This window comes from Ranitomeya imitator, chromosome 2 (genome assembly GCF_032444005.1).
Source record: "Ranitomeya imitator isolate aRanImi1 chromosome 2, aRanImi1.pri, whole genome shotgun sequence".
Lineage (NCBI taxonomy): Eukaryota > Metazoa > Chordata > Amphibia > Anura > Dendrobatidae > Ranitomeya > Ranitomeya imitator.
This window is the reverse complement of record NC_091283.1, coordinates 454,740,283-454,764,739: the sequence shown is the minus strand read 5'-3', so window position 1 is coordinate 454,764,739 and position 24,457 is coordinate 454,740,283. Positions and strand designations below refer to the sequence as shown.

The 24,457-nt window shown below is 46.1% G+C and overlaps 1 protein-coding gene across 1 annotated transcript in view; it reads left to right on the top strand.

Moving 5' to 3' along the window:
• Positions 1-24,457, top strand: part of COL20A1 (collagen type XX alpha 1 chain) — a 168,603-nt gene that overhangs the window by 68,215 nt on the left and 75,931 nt on the right. Inside the window, exons 15-16 of the mRNA XM_069751130.1 lie at positions 7,113-7,249; positions 9,176-9,308. Of these exons, the coding sequence (XP_069607231.1) occupies positions 7,113-7,249; positions 9,176-9,308 (270 nt within the window). The remainder of the gene's footprint in view (positions 1-7,112; positions 7,250-9,175; positions 9,309-24,457) is intronic.

The window sequence follows — 24,457 nt, the reverse complement described above, 5'->3', positions numbered from 1 at the left end:
CTCGAAGATCTATCTTGGTGAACCAACTAGCCCCCTTAATCCGAGCAAACAAATCAGACAGCAGCGGCAAAGGATACTGAAATTTGACTGTGATCTTATTAAGAAGGCGGTAATCAATACAAGGTCTCAAAGAGCCATCCTTCTTGGCCACAAAAAAGAACTCTGCTCCCAATGGTGACGACGACGGGCGAATATGACCCTTCTCCAAGGATTCCTTTATATAACTCCGCATAGCGGCGTGCTCTGGCACAGATAAATTAAACAGACGGCCCTTAGGAAACTTACTACCAGGAATCAAATTAATAGCACAATCGCAATCCCTATGAGGAGGTAGGGCAACGGATTTGGGCTCTTCAAATACATCCCAGTAATCTGATAAAAACTCAGGGACTTCAGAAGGAGTGGAAGGCGAAATTGACAACAATGGAACATCACCATGTACCCCCTGACAACCCCAGCCGGACACAGACATAGATTTCCAATCCAACACTGGATTATGGACCTGTAGCCATGGCAACCCCAAAACAACCACATCATGCAGATTATGCAACACCAAAAAGCGAATATCCTCCTGATGTGCAGGAGCCATGCACATGGTCAATTGAGTCCAGTACTGAGGCTTATTCTTGGCCAAAAGCGTAGCATCAATTCCTCTCAATGGAATAGGATACTGCAAGGGCTCCAAGAAAAAACCACAGCGCCTGGCAAACTCCAAGTCCATCAAATTCAGGGCAGCGCCTGAATCCACAAATGCCATAACAGAATAGGACGACAGAGAGCAAATCAGAGTAACGGACAAAAGAAATTTAGACTGTACCGTACCAATGGTGGCAGACCTAGCGAACCGCTTAGTGCGCTTAGGACAATCGGAGATAGCATGAGTGGATTCACCACAGTAAAAACACAGCCCATTCCGACGTCTGTGTTCTTGCCGTTCAGCTCTGGTCAAAGTCCTATCACACTGCATAGGCTCAGGCCTATGCTCAGAGAATACCGCCAGATGGTGCACAGCTTTGCGCTCACGCAAGCGCCGATCGATCTGAATGGCCAAGGACATAGACTCATTCAGACCAGCAGGCGTGGGAAATCCCACCATAACATCCTTAAGGGCTTCAGAAAGACCCTTTCTGAAAATTGCTGCCAGGGCACACTCATTCCACTGAGTAAGCACAGACCACTTTCTAAACTTTTGACAGTACACCTCCGCTTCATCCTGACCCTGACACAAAGCCAGCAAGATTTTCTCTGCCTGATCCACTGAATTTGGTTCATCATAAAGCAATCCAAGCGCCAGAAAAAACGCATCAACATCACGCAATGCAGGATCTCCTGGCGCAAGGGAAAATGCCCAGTCTTGAGGGTCACCACGCAACAAAGAAATAATGATTTTTACTTGTTGAACGGGGTCACCAGAGGAGCGGGGTTTCAAAGCTAGAAACAGTTTACAATTGTTTTTGAAATTCAAGAACTTAGATCTATCCCCAGAAAATAAATCAGGAGTAGGAATTCTAGGCTCTAACATCGGATTCTGAACCACAAAATCTTGAATGTTTTGTACCCTTGCAGTGAGATGATCCACACAAGAGGACAGACCTTGAATGTCCATATCTACACCTGTGTCCTGAACCACCCAAAGGTTTAGGGGAAAAGAAAGACAAAACACAGTGCAAAGAAAAAAAATGGTCTCAGAACTTCTCTTATCCCTCTATTGAGATGCATTAATACTTTGGGCCAGCTGTACTGTTATGACCTGGTGGTTAGGAGCACCCAGGACGACCTGATAGTTAAACTCACGCAGGACAAGCTCTGGGATGTGGAAGCTCTGCTGACCGCAGGCCCTAATCCTATCACAACAACTAGAAATAGCTGTGGAGCGTTCCTGACTCTTCCTAGACGCCTCTTCACAGCCTAAGAGTTAGCTAGCCCTAGAGATAGAAAATAAAGCCTACCTTGCCTCAGAGAAATTCCCCAAAGGAAAAGGCAGCCCCCCACATATATTGAGTGTGAGTAAAGATGAAAGTCACAAACGCAGAAATGAAACAGGTTTCAGCAAAGGGAGGCCAGACTTACTAAACAGAGGATAGGAAAGGTATCTTTGCGGTCAGCACAAAAAACTACAAAAGACCACGCAGAGTGTGCAAAAAGACCTCCGCACCGTCTCACGGTGCGGAGGTGCCACTCTGCATCCCAGAGCTTCCAGCTAGCAAGACAAAATCATGATAACCAGCTGGACAAGGAAACAATGAACAAATAATAACTATCAGGAACTTAGCTTCTGCTGGAGAAGACAGGTCACCAGAAAGATCCAAGAGCGAACTGAACCAATGCAGGAACATTGACAGCTGGCATGGAGTAACGATCTGAGTGGAGTTAAATAGAGCAGCCAACCAAAGGATAAACCACGTCACCTGTGTAAGGAACCTCAGAAGCAGCAGCTTCACTCACAGCCACCAGAGGGAGCCCATAGACAGAACTCGCCGAAGTACCATTCATGACCACAGGAGGGAGTTCGACAACAGAATTCACAACACTTGGCCTAATAAAAGCCCATACCTTAATCCAATTGAGAATCTGTGGTCAGACTTGAAGATTGCTGTTCACCGAGTAAACCATCTAACTTGAAGGAGCTGGAACAGTTTTGCCTTGAGTAATAGGCAAACATCCCAGTGGCAAGATGTGGAAAGCTCATAGAGACTTATCAAAAGCGACTTGCAGCTGTAATTGTCACAAAAGTGGTGAATACTATCGCAAACCACTGTATATCCCTAGGTGATAGTATCTGTACAAAAGTGCCAATATAAGTGCCATTTACACAAACGTTACATACATTCATCCTTTACTTAATATTGGTATACGGTGCCCCAAATAATGGCTATGTAACAGTGTCATGTAGTGTCTAGTAATAACACCATACAATGTCTATATGACAGTGTTATACAGTGTCTAGGCAATACTATGGTACAGAAGGGAATTGCTGGTCTTCATGCTTAACTCTGAAAACAGGTGTGGACTTTGCTTCAGGAAGATTTCCAGGCCATGGTCCTCAGAATATTAATGTAGTAGTTCTGTTGAAGTGAGATATGATCACGAATGGAGCCAAAGCTTTTCACCAGGAGAGCAGACAGGATACGAGAAGGGTTGAGACAGGAGCGAAGTTTAGAGCCAGGAATAGGAGATATACTACAAGTACCAGGAGTATATCCCATGCGTCAACGCAGGAACAAGCAGCAAGAAAGGTAGAACCTTAATCACTAGGCGACACACGATAGGATGATTCCCCTATAAATGGATCATCGGTCCTGCCATCATCTTTGGGCACTGATATCCTTGGCTATTCAGTGCACCCATGCAGGCAGTGCAGGAGGTTGCAGTTTGCAGTGAAAGAGCTGAAATGACAGGTTGCAAATGCCTCACATCTACATAACAGTGTCATACAGAGTCCAACAGTGTGCCTACGTAATGGTGTCACATAATGCCCACATGTGTCACATAGTGTCCACATAACAGTGATGTGAAGTGTCCACATAACAGCGATGTGTACTGCTTGTGTAACAGCATTGTATAGGGCACACATAATGGCATTGTATAAAGACTACATAACGGAACGTGGTTGTGTAGTGTGTCCACGTAAAAGTGTTGTGTAGTGCCCACATTGAAGTGTTCATAGAATCATAGAATATTAGAGTTGGAAGGGATCCCAAAGGTCATTGTGTCGAACCAACTGCTCAATGCAGGATTCACTAAACCATCCCAGACAGATGTCTGTCCAGCCTCTGTTTGAAGACTTCCATTGAAGGAGAACTCACCACCTCTCATGGCAGCCTGTTCCACTCATTGATCACCCTAAGTCCCTAACTGTCAAAATTTTTTTCTAATTTATAATCTGTATCTTCTCCCTTTCAGTTTCATTCCACTACTTCTTCTGTTTCCATGTGCAAATGAGAATATGATCCCTCTACACTGTGACAGCCCTTCACATATTTGTAGACAGCTATTAAGTCTCCTTTTAGCCGTCTTTTTTACACGCTAAACATTCCCAGATCCTTTAAAAGTTCCCCATAGGACATGCTTTGCAGTCCGCTCACCATTCTGGTAGCTCTTCTCTGAACTACCTCTAGTTTTTCAAGGTCTTTTATAAAATGTGGTGCCCGGGACTGGACACAATATTACAAATGAGGCCTGACCAAGGAGGAGTAGAGGAGGATAATTTCTTCATGTCATCTAGAATCTGCTTCTCTTAATACATCCTAGAACTGTGTTTGCCTTTTTTGTTGCTGTATCACACTGCTGACTCATGTGCAGTCTGTGATCTATTAATATACCCCACCAGACCCAAATAATAATAATCTTTATTTTTATATAGCGCTAACATATTCCGCAGCGCTTTACATTTTTGCACACATTATCATCACTGTCCCCGATGGGGCTCACAATCTAAATTCCCTATCAGTATGTCTTTGGAATGTGGGAGGAAACCCACGCAAACACGGAGAGAACATACAAACTCTTTGCAGATGTTGTCCTTGGTGGGATTCGAACCCAGGACTCCAGTGCTGCAAGGCTGCAGTGCTAACCACTAAGCCACCGTGCCGCCCAACAAAGCAGATGGACTGAAGGCTGCTATAAAAGCAACCTGAAGAACCAAGGTAAGTGAAAGCAGTCAGAGGGGAGCGCAGAGGAATTGACCCAGGGAAGGGGAGATGAAAGGGAGTTGTCGAGCACCACTGCAGCTCCAGCTGAATACCTCCAAAGGAGGATAAGAATGTGTGTCAAACAGAAATCAGTCCCAGGAGCGCTGAAGGAAACTCAGACAACATATGTCGTTTGCCACAACGCGTTTCAATGGTAAACACCGTCTTCTTCAGGCGGGAGTAACTCCCACCTGAAGAAGACGGTGTTTACCGTTGAAACGCGTTGTGGCAAACGACATATGTTGTCTGAGTTTCCTTCAGCGCTCCTGGGACTGATTTCTGTTTGACACACATAAAAGCAACCTGGGCTTCCATAACCCCTCAGCAGTGCCACAGGCTGATCGCCTCCATGCCACGCTGCATTGATGCAGTAATTGATGCAAAAGGAGCCCTGACCAAGTATTGAGTGCACTTACTGAACATACATTTCAGTAGGCCAACATTTCGGATTTTAAAATAATTTTTCAAGCTGGTGTTATAAAGTATTCCAATTTACTGAGATAATGACTTTTGGGTTTTCATTGGCTGTAAGCCATAATCATCAACATTAACAGAAATAAACACTTGAAATGGATCACTCTGTTTGTAATGACTCTATATAGTATGAGTTTGACTTTTTGTATTGAAGAACTGAAATAAATTATCTTTTAGATTGTATTCTATTTTTGTGAGAAGCACCTGTATATGCAGATAGTGGCATTATATTGAAGCTTTTGATGTTTCAGAAACCACTGGAGACTAGACGGAGGTGGACATGACTTGGGGATGGGTGGACTGAGAACTCCTGCAGCCTTTGTTTGTATTGCAGTGTAGATTTTAAACAAGAGTGATGTTGCTTTAAGAGGAAGGAGTTTAGATGTTTGTGCCTGGTGTATTACTGTGGGGAGGGTGGGGCTTATATAGGGGAGGCAACTCTGGCTCTCCCTCTTTCTCTCACGCGATGGACAGGAGGAAACATTACCCGCCCTCCCGCCCTGTTTATAATCTCTGTCCTTAAACTTTTTAATTATTGCTTGTATAATGATAAATGCTTTATTGTATTTTTGAATTTGTCATGGTATATCTTGTACCAGGTTCAATTGTATATTGGCTATAAAGAGTTATTATTTGCGGTAACCTTCTAAGCCCAAGGGAAGGGCAATCCTTCAGCCATGGTTCCCCGGAGGTTTCCTCCACAGGGGTTTTTTCCTCTCCTGAGCGCTGTAGGATGACTCTTTGTGAGTCGGGGGTTTGCCAAGTTTAGTCCCATTAATGCTTTTGCAGGGACTCCTAATTTTTAAGTTTGCAAAAATGATTTAATTATTAAAAAAAAAAAAAAAGTGTCAAATGAGACTTGGAATTTATAACCCGTCACGGCTTTGCGGTTTAGGAGTCAGGTGGAAGTTGCAGACAAGTTAAGGTGGACTCATTTTAACTAATAGAGGATGTAAAACCTCATGGTGGTGAGCAGGCTCGGCTTTGGTGGCCAGCCTCAAGGACGTTGTAATGGTAACATCAATCAGGGGCGGGCACAGTGGTTAAGCACAGGAGTGAGGATAATAGGGTCATTGGTGCCCTGAAAGTTTACTGGCTCTGCTTGAATGGCAAGCCAGTGCGTGCCGCCCCTTTATGGCTGTCTGTCCTGGTGCTGTATGTCAGACAGCTGGGGATATCGCAGTACTTGTGAATCCCAATGTACTAGCACTCCACCTGACTCCTACTGTGATTATTTAATCCTGTGATTTGAATAAAAGCTGTGGCCATTTTGACAACCAAAATAATGTGTTTTGTGTATTTATTTTAGTACCAGGTTTACAGTAGTTATGGTGGTTTTAAGAAGGAGTGGGGTCCATCCCATATCCAAAAGTCATGTATTTTATAAAAGCGCTACTATTCTACATCCTGTCATACGTAAGGATGAGTCCGGCAAGGTGTCGCTCCCACAGACTAGTCCTGGCTCTGGCATGATTTACTTCTTCCATGCAGCCTACTTTATGACAGGACCTCAAAAAATCTTGCATGTGTTTGACCTATCGATGGTCCTACCATGAAGTGGGACATGATTGGCATCCTTTATACAACCCATTCATGGCGAGACCACCAATACGTGCGATATTTCTGACAGTCCTGCAATGAAGTAGGTTATACAGAGGATGACATGAATATACTATCCAAATCGGGACTAGTCTTAGTGGGAAGAAACTGTAGTGGTTTCCAACGATTAGGGGGCCTGATAGGTTGTCTTTAAAGGATAAGAAAACGATGTCTGTTTTCTTTCAGGAATTGTGCCACCACTGTCTTTAGGTTGTTCCAGGTATTGCGGCTCCCCTTCATTATAGTGATTGTGACTAGAATACAATACCAAACAAAAACGTTATTTTTTAGAGGAAAGCAGACAGATTTTTGTAATTGTGACCCAATCTATTTTTAAATATCTTATAGAACCGATACCCCGAAATTTAGACATCACCAATATAACACACAGTGCTGTCACCATCAGCTGGGAAAAGATGCCTGACGACGGACCCGTCCAGCGCGTTTCATACACACCTCACATAGATGACGGCAATAATGGGGAGGTGAGTGTGAAGTTTTCGCCTTGTGGTCCTCACGGCTGTCGATGAGCATTTTTCTCATATTCCAGGGCTGCTCTGTGGAGATGATGAGAGTGACACACATCCCCTCTGAGCAGAGATGATGATATCATGAGGCCCCGGGATCTAGTCACAGATAATCCTTTGCATGACAGGCTTGATGCCAATGGTGACACTGTTCATATTGTGATTCATCCCGATGACATGAGGCTCTTCCCGGGATCTCGGCTTCTAAATTTCGTACAGAACGTAACCATTAGTCTTCATCATGTGTCTGTATGTAATACTGGAGGAACAATTATACCAGTGGGACACAACGTAGGCCGCCAGCACCTGGGACAAGCCAAGTATTGTACCTCCTGAACCAGCAGTAATGCCGCCAGAATGTCCCCTTAAAATAAATAATGAATCCTGAGGGCTCCCTTAATACAAGTAATGCCATCTTAATGCCAAATAATTCCCTCTTAGTGCCCCATGGAGGAAATAGTGCCTCCTTTAGAAAGCTCTTAAAATTAATGATGTCCCCTCCAAAGCTAATAATGCCAACTTTGCTCCATAGGGTGTAGCTATAGGGAATGCAGGGGTAGCAGTTGCATTCTGGCTCCGGTGCCCAAAGATCCCTCTATCTTAGAGTAAAACAAAACAGTATTAGTAATAGCACATAATAGACAGGAGTCTATTACAGATTGGGGGGACCACCAAACAAGGTGTTCAATTTCCCTGCAGCACCCCCACAGGAAAAAAGAAGTATTACACCATTCTTATTAAAATCAATGGGCTGTTTGAATAATGTATGAAAGGGTTAGGTCCTAGAGCAGGAGGCATTCTTTCTGTGGCACCTCCCTTTAATAAAAGGGTTAACCAGTGTTTCTCAGTTTATCATCGACAGGTGACGGTGACTGCCTGTGTGGCGTCCGTCGGCCATTGACCAGGCATCATGCAAAGCTGGCAGGATTTGTGCAACTTTTGCTACTAATTAGGACACATGTCAGGCGGGCACAATGGCTGGCAAATGGCCAACAGATGCCACCTCAGCCAGCAGCGCCTCTCACCTTCCAATGCATAAGTTAAAGGAGCTAGGTAATCCCTTTAAATCTGCAGAAGGGTATTTAAAAAAAATTTTTCAAGCCAAATACCCCCCATTCACGGTAAATTTATGGAGATGAGTAACTGACAAATAACTATGGCACTGCTTATTTTTGGAAAATTTGACCGACCTGACCAGTAGCTGAACAGAAGCTCTGCCAATCCCTATACAATCCCACAGTGGGTGGGTACTACTATAAAACCAATGTGTGATATCTATAGGCAGCACATAAGGTTGGCAGTACGTCTTAGCATAGGGTTATGCTTAGGTTTGGTATTATCGGGTTTGTCAAGATAGCAATTCCAAGAAAGACCCTGCAGGTTGAACGTGCATAAGTCCACATGAGGAAACAGGCTTATTAGGTGGTGAAACACGTTAAAAATACTCAATACCCATCCAGTCCTCATTTATTTCACAGCTGAGGGTTTGTTACAATTGTAAAAAGCTCACTGACACAAAAAGGACTAAAAATCCTCCAAAATGATGCAAAAATCACTAAAAAAGGCAGAGATGCCTACCTGCCCAGGCCTCAGAACAAATGCACAAAAAATGAAAAATAGATAAAGTGCAGAAGAACAAAAGCCAGATGCTCTGCATCACCCGTGTGTGAATAATGCCACATACAGATTTGATTTTTTTTTGTGCACTAGTACTTTGCACCTGTGTTTCTGCCATAATTAGTTGGGTCCGCTGCACCCTGATGGTGCATTTGTTCTGAGACCAGGGCAGGTTAGCATCTCTGCCTTTTTCAGTGATTTTTCTTACAATTGTATCCAGTCTAGACACTAGTCAGTTGACCTTGTTTCTTCATCGCCTCTCTGCAGATCGAAGTCTCTGATGGTGGCTCCTCTGTGACCTTGAAGTCGCTGACCTCGCAGACGCCCTACACTGTCACCGTAACCTTCCCACACAGCGATCCAAAGGCATTGTCTATACTGAGCGGGAACTTCACAACTTGTGAGTGACAGGCGATTCCCCTCATGCCCATTCTGTCCCTGGCACTGCCATAGTAGGAAAGAAAAAGACGAGCACTCTCGCTAGTGGTGGTGCAGACTGAACACGGAGGGGTACTCCAGAATATAGTCCTATATAGCAACAGTCGCACTCAAAAAGGAATTTTCAGAGTATTGGTTGAGCTGAAAAACGTGGTTTTCTTTATTATAGACACCAGAACAAAAGTTATCACCGCAGTGTTTCGTAGGTCAGTGTTTCGTAGGCAACGTTTCGACCCACAGGGTCTTTTTCAAACCTTACTTGAATCAGTAGAGATAGGGCTGGAGGGCGCAGGTCCCTTGAGGGGTGAAGTAGTCCCGTTGGGGGCTGGAGATACAGAAATGCTGGCGTCTGCGGCGGAGGTGCCATGTCCCGGAGGAGAGGTGCCCTTGTCTGTCCCAAGAGCTGGAGAAGGGTGTGTGCCTTTCACAGTCTTTGCTTCTCCATGCTCTTGTGTTTAGACTTCAGGCTCCTCGGTCAATTAGTTTTAATTACTGAGCTCTGGATCCATCGGGCGCTTAGGGACAAAAGCGAACTGACCAGTGAGGACAGACGTATGGCAGAAAGCCTTTATGTCAGCAGCTTTGCTACAATGTGAGCACCATATTTTCAGCACGGAGATTATTATACTAATTATCGGCACCCTCCCCCAACCTGTAAAGGCTGATAACAGGAAATAGCAGTGCAGCTCTTGTGTGTTTCCATTGCTTCCATAAAGTATGCAGCGCCAGGGCCGTATTTAGAGTTTCTGCTGCCCTAGGCACTTTTAGTGCTGCCTCCCCCATTGGTGAGTTTGACACTATCGGCAGTGACTTTGACAAAAATCGCTGATGTGAAAGTCGCCTTTTGCAGCAGATCCGACAGTTTTTCCGCATCTGCCGCGTAATGGATCACTTACGGCAACACTGCGTTCGGCCTCATTCATTCCCTATGGGACTTACAGACATGTGCGGCACTTGCGGTTTTGCCGCCATCCGGCAAATGCGGTAATTGCAGCAATGGGAAAAAACACTGCTAGCAGTGTTTTATGTATCACCGTAAGTGCAAAACCGCAATTGCCGCACATGTTCGCAAGTAGCCATCACTACCTGTCCCTGCACCTTGCTAGCTCATCCCTATCCAACCCTCCCTGACCTATAACTACACTATAAAGCTTCAGAAAAGCAATTTATTAACTGACATATTCCTATGATAATGAGGGCTCTAGGCTACGGCGTAGACTAGGACGGGCAGTCTCCGGGTCTCCATCCTCTCTGTGCACACCCTCAGTCCCTGCCTCACTGCCTGTGCACAGACATCCCTCCACCGGACCCGGTAATCGCCGCTCGCAGTGGCATACCAGCAGAGGTGTATCTGTGTATCTAGGGTTTCTGGCACCCGGGGAAAGAATTCATTTTGGTGCCCCCCCCTCCGCCAAGGACATATGTGATTTGCACACTCAGTCATGTGCCCACGAGCTCCTCTCCCTAATGCTCTCAATGTTCAGTGAAAAACTAAGAGAAGCAGAAGAGAAGCTCGATGTCACAGGACCATAAGGGTATGTGTCCACGTTCAGGATTGCATCAGGATTTGGTCAGGATTTTTCATCAGTATTTGTAAGCCAAAACCAGGAGTGGAACAATTAGGCTACGTTCACACTAGTGTTGTGCGCCGCTGCGTCGGCGACGCGACGCACAACGCACCGAAAAACGCGTGCAAACGCACGCAAAAACGCTGCGTTTTTCGACGCGTGCGTCGTTTTTTGACGAAAATCGGACACAAGAAAAATGCAACTTGTTGCGTTTTCTTGGTCCGACGCTAGCGTCAAAAAAGACGCACGTGTCGGAAAACGCAACAAGCAAAAACGCATGCGTCCCCCATGTTAAACATAGGGGCGCATGACGCGTGCGTCGCCCGACGCTAGCGCGACGCACACTAGCCGAACGCTAGTGTGAACGTAGCCTTAGAGGAAAAGTATAATATAAACATATGCTCCACTTCTGCATTTATCACCCACTCCTGGTTTTGGCTACAAATACTGATGAAAAATCCTGACCAAATCCTGATGCAATCCTGAACGTGGACACATACCCTAAGTCTGAAAATCGCATATGAGTGACGTGTCCATGTGACGACTACTGGAACCTGCAGAGCTGAATCCTGACATCGCAGCTTCTGAATTCTCACAACGCATGCACTGCACACTACTAGGATTCTCCCTTGCCGGTGGACGGTCATGTCAGCACAAGTATGCGATTTGTATACTTCTGACCACATTCCGACTAGACGTGCCCGGCCTCGCTCAGTTCATTTTCATTGACGGAGGTCACGCATGTCTAGTCAGCACGTGACCGCATTAATGTAAATCCCCAGCATGAGAGAATCCTGACAGCGTGCAGTGCGCACTGTGAGAAGTCAGAAGTCTGCAGTCACAAAGAATTACTGCAGACTCATCACAAGCCTGGACATCCCCTTTAAATCTCCTAACATAAATAAAAACATGAGAGTTAGCATCACAAATAACATTTACATCCAGGTACCTGATAGATGACGTCGCCTCTGGAGTCGTTCTCCTTTTCTTCATCTTGTCCAGATCCCATGATGAGTTTTCTCATCCACAGCTGTCTCTGCAGACTTCCATCTTCTCCGCTCTTTTGCAGAAAGTCTCCACATGATGCCCTTAAAGATACAAGTGTCATTATAATGCTCCGGAATAAAAAATTGCCCTCACTATATTGTCTGCACAAAATATGACCCCCAGACTGTACCTCTTATGGTACATGCTCTTCACACTGACCTCTCCTTTCTATACCGGTCCCCTCTTCACACTGTCCTCTCACACTGTGTCCCCCCTGTAGGGCCCAGTATTTATACTCCATATTTATACTCCATCCTCCCACCCTGCGTTCATGGCTCCCCCATCCTTCTCCCCTGCGTTCATGGCTCCCCATCCTTCTCAGCTGCGTTCATGGCTCCCCCACCCTTCTCCCCTGCGTTCATGGCTCCCCATCCTTCTCCCCTGTGTTCATGGCTCCCCCATTCTTCTCCCCTGCGTTCATGGCTCCCCCATCCTTCTCCCCTGCGTTCATGGCTCCCCCATCCTTCTCCCCTGCGTTCATGGCTCCCCATCCTTCTCCCCTGTGTGCATGGCTCCCCATCCTTCTCCCCTGTGTGCATGGCTCCCCATCCTTCTCCCCTGTGTGCATGGCTCCCCCATCCTTCTCCCCTGTGTGCATGGCTCCCCCATCCTTCTCCCCTGTGTGCATGGCTCCCCCATCCTTCTCCCCTGTGTGCATGGCTCCCCATCCTTCTCCCTTGTGTGCATGGCTCCCCACCTTTTTTCCCTGTCATACTCACCTCTCACCGCGCAGCACAGAACTTCCTAGCATCTCTGCAGCGTCTTCCTTCCTGTCTGCAGCGGTCACATGGTAGCGCTAATTAAGGTGAGATGAATATGCGCATATTCATCACCCTTAATGATCGGTACCATGTGACCGCTGAAGATAGGACACTTTGCCGGCGCTGAGACGCATTTGCAGCCACCGCTGGAGGAAGGTGAGTATTATGTCTTCAGGGAGGAGGACGGGAAGGAAGGAGGGAGGAGTGGGGGCGGGCACTTGACCCCGGAGCTTTTTAAAAAAAAAAAAAAAAATTTAAAAACCTAGCTCAAGTGCGCCCCCCCGCATCCCGCCGCCCTAGGCACGTGCCCTCAAGTGCCTAGTGGCAAATACGGCCCTGTGCAGCGCACTCCTGCTGCTCCAAAAAATTTCCTGAGTTACGTCTTTTATTGCAGTGATTTTCAACCTTTTTTGAGCCGCGGCACACTTTTTATACTTAAAAAATCCCGAGGCACACCACCAACCAAAATGGCACAAAATGGTGCGTCCAGGTTTGAGATGAAAGTCTGCAGTCATTCTATGTGACTGCAGGTTTCTGAATTCTCACAGCGCACACACTGCACACTTTCAGGATTCTCCCTTGCCGGTGGCCAGAGTGGACGGTCATGACAGCACAAGTATGTGATTTGGATACTTCTGGCCACATTCTAACTAGACGTGTCCGGCCTCAGTCAATTCATTTTCATTGAATGAGGCCACACATGTCTAGTCAGCACGTGACCGCATGTATGTAAATCACCAACATCAGAGAATTATGATAGCAGTGTGCACTGTGAGAATTCAGAAGTCTGCAGTCACATAGTATGACTGCAGACTCATCACAACCTTGGACATCCCCTTTAATGTTCCTAACAAATAAAAATGAGAATTAGTATCACAAAAAAAACACATTTACATCCAGGTACCTGATAGATGACGTTGTTTGTGGAGTCGCCTCTTTCTTTTCATCTTCACCTTGTCCAGATGCCATGATGACTCTTCTCATCCACCGGCAGAGCTCGTTTCTGCAGACTTCCATCTTCTCCTGTCTTCTGCAGCACATCCCGACACAACACCCTTAACCCCTTAGCGACCGCCGATACGCCTTTTAACGGCGGCCGCTAAGGGTACTTAAACCACAGCGCCGTTAATTAACGGCGCTGTGGAAAAAGTCCATAGCGCCCCCCAGAGGCCGATTTTCTCCGGGGTCTCGGCTGCCGAGGGTAGCCGAGACCCCAGAGAACATGATTCGGGGGTTTTTTAACCCACCCCGCATTTGCGATCGCCGGTAATTAACCGTTTACCGGCGATCGCAAAAAAAAAAAAAAAAAAAAAAAAGCGATCTCTTTTTAATTTCTCTGTCCTCCGATGTGATCGCACATCGGAGGACAGAGAAAAGGGGTCCCAGGTGGCCCCCCAATACTCACCTAGCTCCCCCGATGCTCCTCGTGTCTCCCGGTGGGCGCCGCCATCTTCAAAATGGCGGGCGCATGCGCAGTGCGCCCGCCGGCCGGCACCGGGAGAATCTTTGGGGTCTCGGCTGCCGGGGGTAGCCGAGACCCCAAAGAGCACGATCGGGGTCGGTATTACCGACCCCTGTTTTGCGATCGCCGGTAATTAACTGTTTACCGGCGACCGCAAAAAAAAAAAAAAAAGTAAAGTGTAATTCTCTGTCCTCTGATGTGATCGCACATCAGAGGACAGAGAAATAGGGGGATTCGGGGACCCTAGCATACTCACCTAGGTCCCTGGATCCTCTTGCTGCTCCTCCTGGCCGCCGGCAGCAGAACATGGCGGACGCATGCCCAGTGCGCCCGCCATCTGTCTCCATCTGCCGGCCGGCAGGAGAACAGCAGTTGGGGCTAAAATTAGGGGTAGGGTTAGGGTTAGGGGTAGGGTTAGGGTTAGGGGTAGGGTTAGGGTTAGGGGTAGGGTTAGGTTAGGGTTAGGTTAGGGGTAGGGTTAGGGGTAGGGTTAGGTTAGGGTTAGGGGTAGGGTTAGGTTAGGGTTAGGGGTAGGGTTAGGGTTAGGGGTAGGGTTAGGGTTAGGTTAGGGTTAGGTTAGGGGTAGGGTTAGGTTAGGGTTAGGGGTAGGGTTAGGGGTAGGGTTAGGTTAGGGTTAGGGGTAGGGTTAGGGTTAGGGGTAGGGTTAGGGGTAGGGTTAGGGGTAGGGTTAGGGTTAGGTTAGGGTTAGGTTAGGGTTAGGGGTAGGGGTAGGGTTAGGGTTAGGTTAGGGGTAGGGGTAGGGTTAGGTTAGGGGTAGGGCTAGGGTTGGGGCTAAATTTAGGGTTAGGGTTGGGGCTAAATTTAGGGTTAGGGTTGGGGCTAAACTTAGGGTTAGGCTTCTTTCACACTTACGTCGGTACGGGGCCGTCGCAATGCGTCGGCCCGACATACCGACGCACGTTGTGAAAATTGTGCACAACGTGGGCAGCAGCTGTAGTTTTTCAACACATCCGCTGCCCAATCTATGTCCTGGGGAGGAGGGGGCGGAGTTACGGCCACGCATGCGCGGTCAGAAATGGCGGATGCGACGTACAAAAAAACGTTTCATTGAACTTTTTTTGTGCCGACGCTCCGCCAAAACACAACTGATCCAGTGCACGACGGACGCGACGTGTGGCCATCCGTCACGATCCGTCGGCAATACAAGTCTATGGGCAAAAAACGCATCCTGCGGGCACATTTGCAGGATCCGTTTCTTGTCCAAAACGACGGATTGCGACGGAATGCCAAACGACGCAAGTGTGAAAGTAGCCTTAGGGTTAGGGTTGGGGCTAAAGTTAGGGCTAGGGTTGGGGCTAAAGTTAGGGTTAGAGTTGGGATTAGGGTTAGGGTTTGGATTACGGTTGGTATTAGGGTTAGGGTTGGCATTAGTGTTACGCTTGGGATTAGGGTTAGGTTTGGGATTAGGGTTGAGATTAGGATTAGGGGTGTGTTGGATTTAGGGTTTTGATTAGGGTTATGGTTAGGGTTGACATTAGGGTTGTTTTGGGGTAAGGGTTGTGATTATGGTTAGGGTTAGTGATTAGGATTATGGATGAGGTTGGGATTAGGGTTAGGGGTGTGTTGGGGTTAGGGTTGGAGCTAGAATTGGGGGGTTTCCACTGTTTAGGTACATCAGGGGGTCTCCAAACACGACAGCCAATTTTGCGCTCAAAAAGTCAAATGGTGCTCCCTCCCTTCTGAGCTCTGCCGTGCGCCCAAACAGTGGGTTACCCCCACAAATGGGGCATCAGCGTACTCGGGATAAATTGGACAACAACTTCTGGGGTCCAATTTCTCTTGTTACCCTTGTGAAAATAAAAACTTGGGGGCTACAAAATCTTTTTTGTGAAAAAAAAAATATTTTTTATTTTCACGACTCTGCATTCTAAACTTCTGTGAAGCACTTGGGCATTCAAAGTTCTCACCACACATCTAGATAAGTTCCTTGGGGGGTCTAGTTTCCAAAATGGGGTCACTTGTGGGGGGTTACTACAGTTTAGGTACATCAGGGGCTCTGCAATCGCAACATAATGCCCACAGACCATTCTATCAAAGTCTGCATTCCAAAAAGGCGCTCCTTCCCTTCCGAGCTCTGCCGTGCGCCCAAACAGTGGTTTACCGCCACATATGGCGCATCAGCGTACTCGGGATAAATTGGACAACAACTATTGCAGTCCAATTTCTCCTGTTACCCTTGTGAAAATAAAAACTTGGGGGCTACAATATCTTTTTTGTGGAAAAAAAAATATTTTTTATTTTCACGACTCTGCATTCTAAACTTCTGTGAAGCACTTGGGCATTCAAAGTTCTCACCACACATCTAGATAAGTTCCTTGGGGGGTCTAGTTTCCAAAATGGGGTCACTTGTGGAGGGTTTCTACTGGTTAGGTACATCAGGGGCTCTGCAAACGCAACATAATACCCGCAGACCATTCTATCAAAGTCTGTATTCCAAAACGGCGCTCCTTCCTTCCGAGCTCTGCCGTGCGCTCAAACAGTGGTTTACCCCCACATATGGGGTACCAGCATACTCAGGACAAATTGGACAACAACTTTTGGGGTCCAGTTTCTCTTGTTACCCTTGTGAAAATAAAAATTTGGTGGCTAAAAAATCTTTTTTGTGGAAAAAAAAAATATTTTTTATTTTCACGGCTCTGCATTATAAACTTCTGTGAAGCACTTGGGCATTCAAGGTTCTCAACACACATCTAGATAAGTTCCATGGGGGGTCTAGTTTCCAAAATGGGGTCACTTGTGGGGGATTTCTACTGTTTAGGCACATCAGGGGCTCTCCAAACGCGACATGGCGTCCGATCTCAATTCCAGCCAATTCTACATTGAAAAAGTAAAACGGCACTCTTTCTCTTCCAAGCTCTGCGGTGCGCCCAAACAGTGGTTTACCCCCACATATTGGGTATCAACGTACTCAGGAGAAATTGCACAACAACTTTTGTGGTCTAATTTCTCCTGTTACCCTTGTGAAAATAAGAATTTGTGGGCAAAAAGATCATTTTTGTGTAAACAAAAGCGATTTTTTATTTTCACTGCTCTACGTTATAAACTTCTGTGAAGCACTTGGGGGTTCAAAGTGCTCACCACACATCTAGATAAGTTCCTTAAGGGGTCTAGTTTCCAAAATGGTGTCACTTGTGGGGAGTTTCCACTGTTTAGGTACATCAGGGGCTCTCTAAATGTGACATGGTGTCCGATCTCAATTCCAGCCAATTCTGCATTGAAAAAGTCAAACGGCACTCCTTCACTTCTAAGTTCTGCGGTGCGCCCTAACAGTGGTTTACCCCCACATATGGGGTATTGGCGTATTCAGGAGAAATTGCATAACACAATTTATGGTTACATTTCTGTTTTTACACTTGTGAAAATAAAAAAAATGGTTCTGAATTAAGATGTTTGCAAAAAAAAGTTAAATGTTCATTTTTTCCTTCCACATTTCTTCAGTTCCTGTGAAGCACGTAAAGGGTTAATAAACTTCTTGAATGTGGTTTTGAGAACCTTGAGGGGTGTAGTTTTTAGAATGGTGTCACACTTCATTATTTTCTATCATATAGACCCCTCAAAATGACTTCAAATGTGATGTGGTCCCTAAAAAAAAATGGTGTTGTAAAAATGAGAAATTGCTGGTCAACTTTTAACCCTTATAACTCCCTAACAAAAAAAAATTTTGTTTCCAAAATTGTGCTGATGTAAAGTAGACATGTGGGAAATGTTATTTATTAACTATTTTTTATGACATATCTCTCTGATTTAAGGGCATAAAAATACAAAGTTTGAAAATTGCAAAATTTTAAAAATTTTCGCCATATTTCCGGTTTTTTTCATAAATAATCGCAAGTAATATCGAAGAAATGTTACCACTAACATGAAGTACAATATGTCACGAAAAAACAATCTCAGAATCAGCGGGATCCGTTGAAGCGTTCCAGAGTTATAACCTCATAAAGTGACAGTGGTCAGAATTGCAAAAATTGGCCTGGTCATTAAGTACCAAATTGGCTCTGTCACTAAGGGGTTAAAGATAGCAGTGTTATTATAATGCTCCGGAATAACAATATCTGCCCTAGGCTGAGCCCCTGAGTAAATAATTGCCCCTCACTTTATTCCCAGCACATAATATGACCCTCACTGTCCCTCTTATGGTACATGCCATCCACACTACCCTCTCTCTCTTTTCCATACTTCACGCTGCCTTCTCATACGGTGTCCCTCATAGAGAGCCCAGTCTCTCTACTGTGCCCCTTCATTACACTCCTCCTACTTGGCATACTGTCTCCTCCTGGCTGTTACCCTCACACTACTCAGTATCTATTATGTGTCCACTCACACTTTCATCCCCCCATACTGTCTGCACACATTTCTAATAGCCTCCTCCTGTACATCCCCCCCTGCTAACATACCCCTTTGCTCTCTCCATATTTCCTCCTCACACATTCCCCCCTCACACATTCCCCCGACTCCCCATACTGTCCTCACACATCCCATCACCGTTGCTCCCAGTACTGTCAGCACACATTTTTCCCCTCGCTACTGTGTCCACCCCCATCTCCCCACTCACCCCCACAGAATATATCCACTGCCCTTCCGATAGAATAAATCCATCCCCTTCCACAGAATAAATGCACCCTGCCCCACACATGCTAAATAAATTCCAGCCCCCCCCACGTACACACTGAATAAATCCCCCCCACACACTGAATAAATCCCCCCCACACACTGAATAAATCCCCCCACTCACTGAATAAATCCCCCCCACACACTGAATAAATCCCCCCACACACTGAATAAATCCCCCACACACTGAATAAATCCCCCCCACACACTGAATAAATCCCCCCCACACACTGAATAAATCCCCCCACTTACTGAATAAATCCCCCCCCACGCACTGAATAAATCCCGCCACACACTGAATAAATCCCCCCACACACTGAATAAATCCCCCCACACACTGAATAAATCCCCCCCACACACTGAATAAATCCCCCCCACACACTGAATAAATCCCCCCACTCACTGAATAAATCCCCCCCACGCACTGAATAAATCCCCCCACACACTGAATAAATCCCCCCACACACTGAATAAATCCCCCCACACACTGAATAAATCCCCCCCACACACTGAATAAATCCCCCCACACACTGAATAAATCCCCCCCCACACTGAATAATTCCCTCCCACACACTGAATAAATCCCCCCACACTTAATAAATCCCCCCCCACACTGAATAAATCCCCCCACACTTAATAAATCCCCCCACACACTTAATAAATCCCCCCACACACTTAATAAATCCCCCCACACACTTAATAAATCCCCCCACACACTTAATAAATCCCCCCACATACTCCCCATAAACCCACCCCACGCTGAATCTTCGGTGTCTTCAGCTCCACAGCACAGGAGCACTTACCACCAAGTCTCTTCTTTCTCCTGCGCGCCGGATAGTGACGCCAGCAGCGTGATCACATGACTTGATCACGCTGCTGGCGTCGCTCTGACCCAGCGGTCAGAGCCTCAATTGTACTCGCAGCTGGTAGATGTCTGCGAGTACAATTGATCTCCGGGAGCCGGCGCGCTGCAGCTTCTCTGTGCCGGCTGTCAGCTTGACAGTCGGCACAGAGAACAGCTGACTCCCGTTCCCCCGCGGCACACCCGACCATGTGTCGCGGCACACTAGTGTGCCGCGGCACACTGGTTGAAAAACACTGTTTTATTGTATCCCAGAGCTGTACTCTCTATTCTGCTGGTGGAGTCACTGTGAACATACATTACATTACTTATCTTGGACTGATCCTGAGTTACATCCTGTATTATACTCCAGAGCTGCACTCACTATTCTGCTGCTGGAGTCACTGTGTACATACATTACTTATCCTGTACTGATCCTGAGTTACATCCTGTATTATACTCCAGAGCTGCACTCACTATTCTGCTGGTGGAGTCACTGTGTACATACATTACATTACTTATCCTGTACTGATCCTGAGTTACATCCTGTATTATACTCCAGAGCTGCACTCACTATTCTGCTGCTGGAGTCACTGTGTACATACATTACATTACTTATCTTGGACTGATCCTGAGTTACATCCTGTATTATACCCCAGAGCTGCACTCACTATTCTGCTGGTGGAGTCACTATGTACATACATTACATTACTTATCTTGGACTGATCCTGAGTTACATCCTGTATTATACTCCAGAGCTGCACTCACTATTCTGCTGGTGGAGTCACTGTGTACATACATTACTTGTCCTGTACTGATCCTGAGTTACATCCTGTATTATACTCCAGAGCTGCACTCACTATTCTGCTGGTGGAGTCACTGTGTACATACATTACATTACTTATCCTGTACTGATCCTGAGTTACATCCTGTATTATACTCCAGAGCTGCACTCACTATTCTGCTGCTGGAGTCACTATGTACATACATTTCATTACTTGTCCTGTACTGATCTTGAGTTACATCCTGTATTATACTCCAGAGCTGCACTCACTATTCTGCTGGTGGAGTCACTGTGTACATACATTACATTACTTATCTTGGACTGATCCTGAGTTACATCCTGTATTATACTCCAGAGCTGCACTCACTATTCTGCTGGTGGAGTCACCGTGTACATACATTACATTACTTGTCCTGTACTGATCCTGAGTTACATCCTGTATTATACTCCAGAGCTGCACTCACTATTCTGCTGGTGGAGTCACTGTGTACATACATTACATTACTTATCCTGTACTGATCCTGAGTTACATCCTGTATTATACTCCAGAGCTGCACTCACTATTCTGCTGGTGGAGTCACTATGTACATACATTACATTACTTATCTTGGACTGATCCTGAGTTACATCTTGTATTATACTCCAGAGCTGCACTCACTATTCTGCTGGTGGAGTCACTGTGTACATACATTACATTACTTATCCTGTACTGATCCTGAGTTACATCTGTGTCCAAACAAAAAAAGGAGTGTATCCAGCGAGCAGGAATCCAAAAATGTTACATGTAATCAAATTCAAATTCAAAGAAGCCTTATTTGCAGGACCAAATAAACATTAGTTTTGCCACAGCACGTATACAGTAGGGTATAGGGAGTAGGGCTGTGGGGATAATGGGTGGGGACTGTGGGAACGATGGACGTGGTACACGTTGGGGGTAAGGAAGTACATGGCGCATCATGATTGCCTTTCTCGCAGCCTATGGCACGCACTCACATACTGCGCTGTTATCTCCACTGCGTTCTCTTCTTCCCCAGCAGGCTATATGTTTTCTCTTCCTCCTTCATGGAGCTGAAATCCGGGAAGAGATCGGAGAGTCTCCTGAAGTGAGTGTCCCTCACTGCTGAGTATTTTGTGCAGTGTAGCAGGAAGTGGGTCTCAGCCTCCAGGTCACAGTGTAGGCACAGTCTGTCTTCCCTGGGTTTGTAGCTCTGTCTGTGCCTGCCGACCTCGATGGCCAGATTGTGGGCACTGAGTCTATACCGGCTCAAGATCTGGCGGTCTCTGGGGTCTGAGAGTTTCTCCAGTTATGGAGCCAGTCTGTAGTCTCTCTGTAGACTCTGGTACACGGTCAGTTTCTGTGAGCTACTGATTTCGTTCCTCCAGGCACTGACGTACCACTCCTGCTCCTCCTCTACCATCTACCTGATTGTGGCTTTTGTCAGGTTGTTTTGGTTGACGGTTCGGTCAGGTTGGGTTTGGGTGAGCTGTTCTAGGGGTTCTGGTTTGTGGGGACCACCTACATGTAGCATGGCTTTATGGTAATGGGAGCTTGGGGTGTGAGTCCAGGTGCCGTTGAAGATTCCAGAACGGTGGCCAGCTCATTGATGTAGATATTGAAGAGCGTTGGGCTTAGGGTGCAACCCTGTCTGACTCCGCGGCTCTGCTGGAAATCAGCCGTTCTTCTACCATTCACGCTCACGCTGCAGCAGTTCACGGTGTAGGAGCTTTTGATGACATCATAGGTCTTTCCTCCTATTCTACTCTCCAGCAGTTTCAGTAATAGGCCCGGGTGCCACACTGAGTCAAAAGCCTTTCTGAAATCGACATAACAAGCGTACATCTTCCCGTGCTTTGTGTTGTGGACGTGGCTCTGAATGAGGCAGTGCAGGGTGTAGATGTGGTCGGTAGTGCGGTGGTTTGGCATGTACCCTGCTTGGCTTTTGCAGAGGACGTTATGCTCAGTGAGGTAGTTAAGGATCCTTTTGTTCAAGATGCTATTGAACAGTTTCCCCAGGTTGCTGCTGACACATATTCCTCTGTAGTTGGCAGGGTCGTACTTGTCCCCACTCTTGTGAATGGGTGAGATGAGGCCTTAATTCCAGGTACGAGGGAAGTAGCCAGCACTCAGCGCAATATTGAACAGTTTAACCATTGCTGCCTGTATTTCCAGTGGGCTGTATTTCGGCATTCAGGTGGGATTCCATCTGGGCCACTGGTTTTTCTATATCTTATGGAAGATATTCTCTCTGTAACTTCCTGTAGTGTGATTGGTGTATCCAGTGGGTGTTGGAAATTTTTTACTTTTTCCTCCATAGCTTTTAGTTTTTCCGTTATGTTTTTCTGTTCTTGGTTTAGTTCTTGCTTCGGGATGTCTTTGTAGAGGATGTTGTTTTTCTTGTTTTTTTTGTGCCCATGTGGTTCCATAGTTCCCAGAAGGAATTGTCTTGGAGGGCGTCTTGGAGTTGGTTAAGTTTGGTGGAGATGTAACTCTGTTTCTTCCCTTGAGGATGGTTTTGTATTGCCTTTGTATGGTGTCATAGGCATCCCTCAGACCCGGATGGTTGGGGTCTCTGTGTTTCTTGTTTGAGGTTGTTCTCAGGGTCTTCCGTATGGCTTTACATTCTCTGTCAAGCCAACCATTAGTCTGTTTTTCTTTTGGCTTTTTATAGTTGACTTTTTTAAGGTTGGACAGTTCGGCCATGGCATAGAATATATCATTGAGGTCTTTTGTATCTTGGTTCACTCCTTCTGGGTTAGGCTTGTACTCGTAGTTGTAGAAGTGGTGGAGCATCTCCTGTATTCTGGGTCTGCTGGTAGCCTCTTGATATTTTATTGCTGACGTCTTGGACCATTTATAGGATGGAGGCAGGTTGAAGAGGCCGCTCTGCTGAGGCTCATGTGCCGATGGTTTCTCTGTAGATTTTATGTACAGAAGAAGTTGGCTGAGATCTGACAGGTGCGTTTTTGCGGTGACTATGAAGCTGCCGATATTTTCCGTGTCCATGTTTGTAATGGCGTAGTCTACTACACTCCTTCCTGCATGGGAGTTTAATGTGTATCTTACTATGGAGTCTCCCTTGGTGCAGCCATTAAGAATATGAAGTCCTAAACTTCTACATTTACTTTCAGGATCTTTTTGCCACCTTTGTTGACTGTACTGTCGTAGCTGTTTCTCTCCATGTGTACTAAGTCATGGCTGTCAGTCTTTGCTCCAAGTATGTAGATGTTTCCATCGGTGGTCAGAAAGTCTTTTTCTCTCCCAGTTCTTGCATTGAGGTCTCCGATGATGAGAACTTTACCCAGGGCCTGAAAATGGGCAGCTTCTCCTTGTAAGATCTCAAAGCTCTCTGGATTGAAGTAGGGTGACTCTTGTGGTGGTATATAGATGGCGCAGGCATATACTATAATTCAGACTTATATATATATAATGATTATACTGAGAGGTGAGGATGGAGCTGCTGAGTCTGAACCATATGAAGCTGTCTCCTCTTTTCACCGGTTTGATGTACTGGTGGTGCTCTTCTTTATGCCACATCAATATTCCTCCTGAGCAGCGGACCTGTTTAATGTTCTTATTTTTCAGGGCAGGGACCCAGATTTCCCTGTATCCGATGGGCTCCAGGGATTCATTTTCGGCCCTGGTCCATGTTTCTAGGAGAATCTGGATGTCTATGTTTTTCAGTCTTTGCATAAAATCTGGGTCATTTGTTTTACATCCAAACACAGAGATGTTCAGGCCTTAGATGTTCCAGATGCTAATTTTAAGTTAAGTCATTTTTTTTTTATATCACTTGTTTGTGTATACCTTGCAATGAGTGTGACTGTGTAGGACACACCGGATCTCTGACTGGTTTAGTAATGATGTTGGTTCCATCCAGTCACATTAGTTTCCTGCACATGTATATGTACTTGTATGTCCCGTAGAATGTAAGTCCGCAAGGACAGGGTCCTCTCCCCTCTGCACCAGTCTGTCATTGTAAATTTGTTTACTGTAAACGTTATCTGTAACCCCTTTTCTC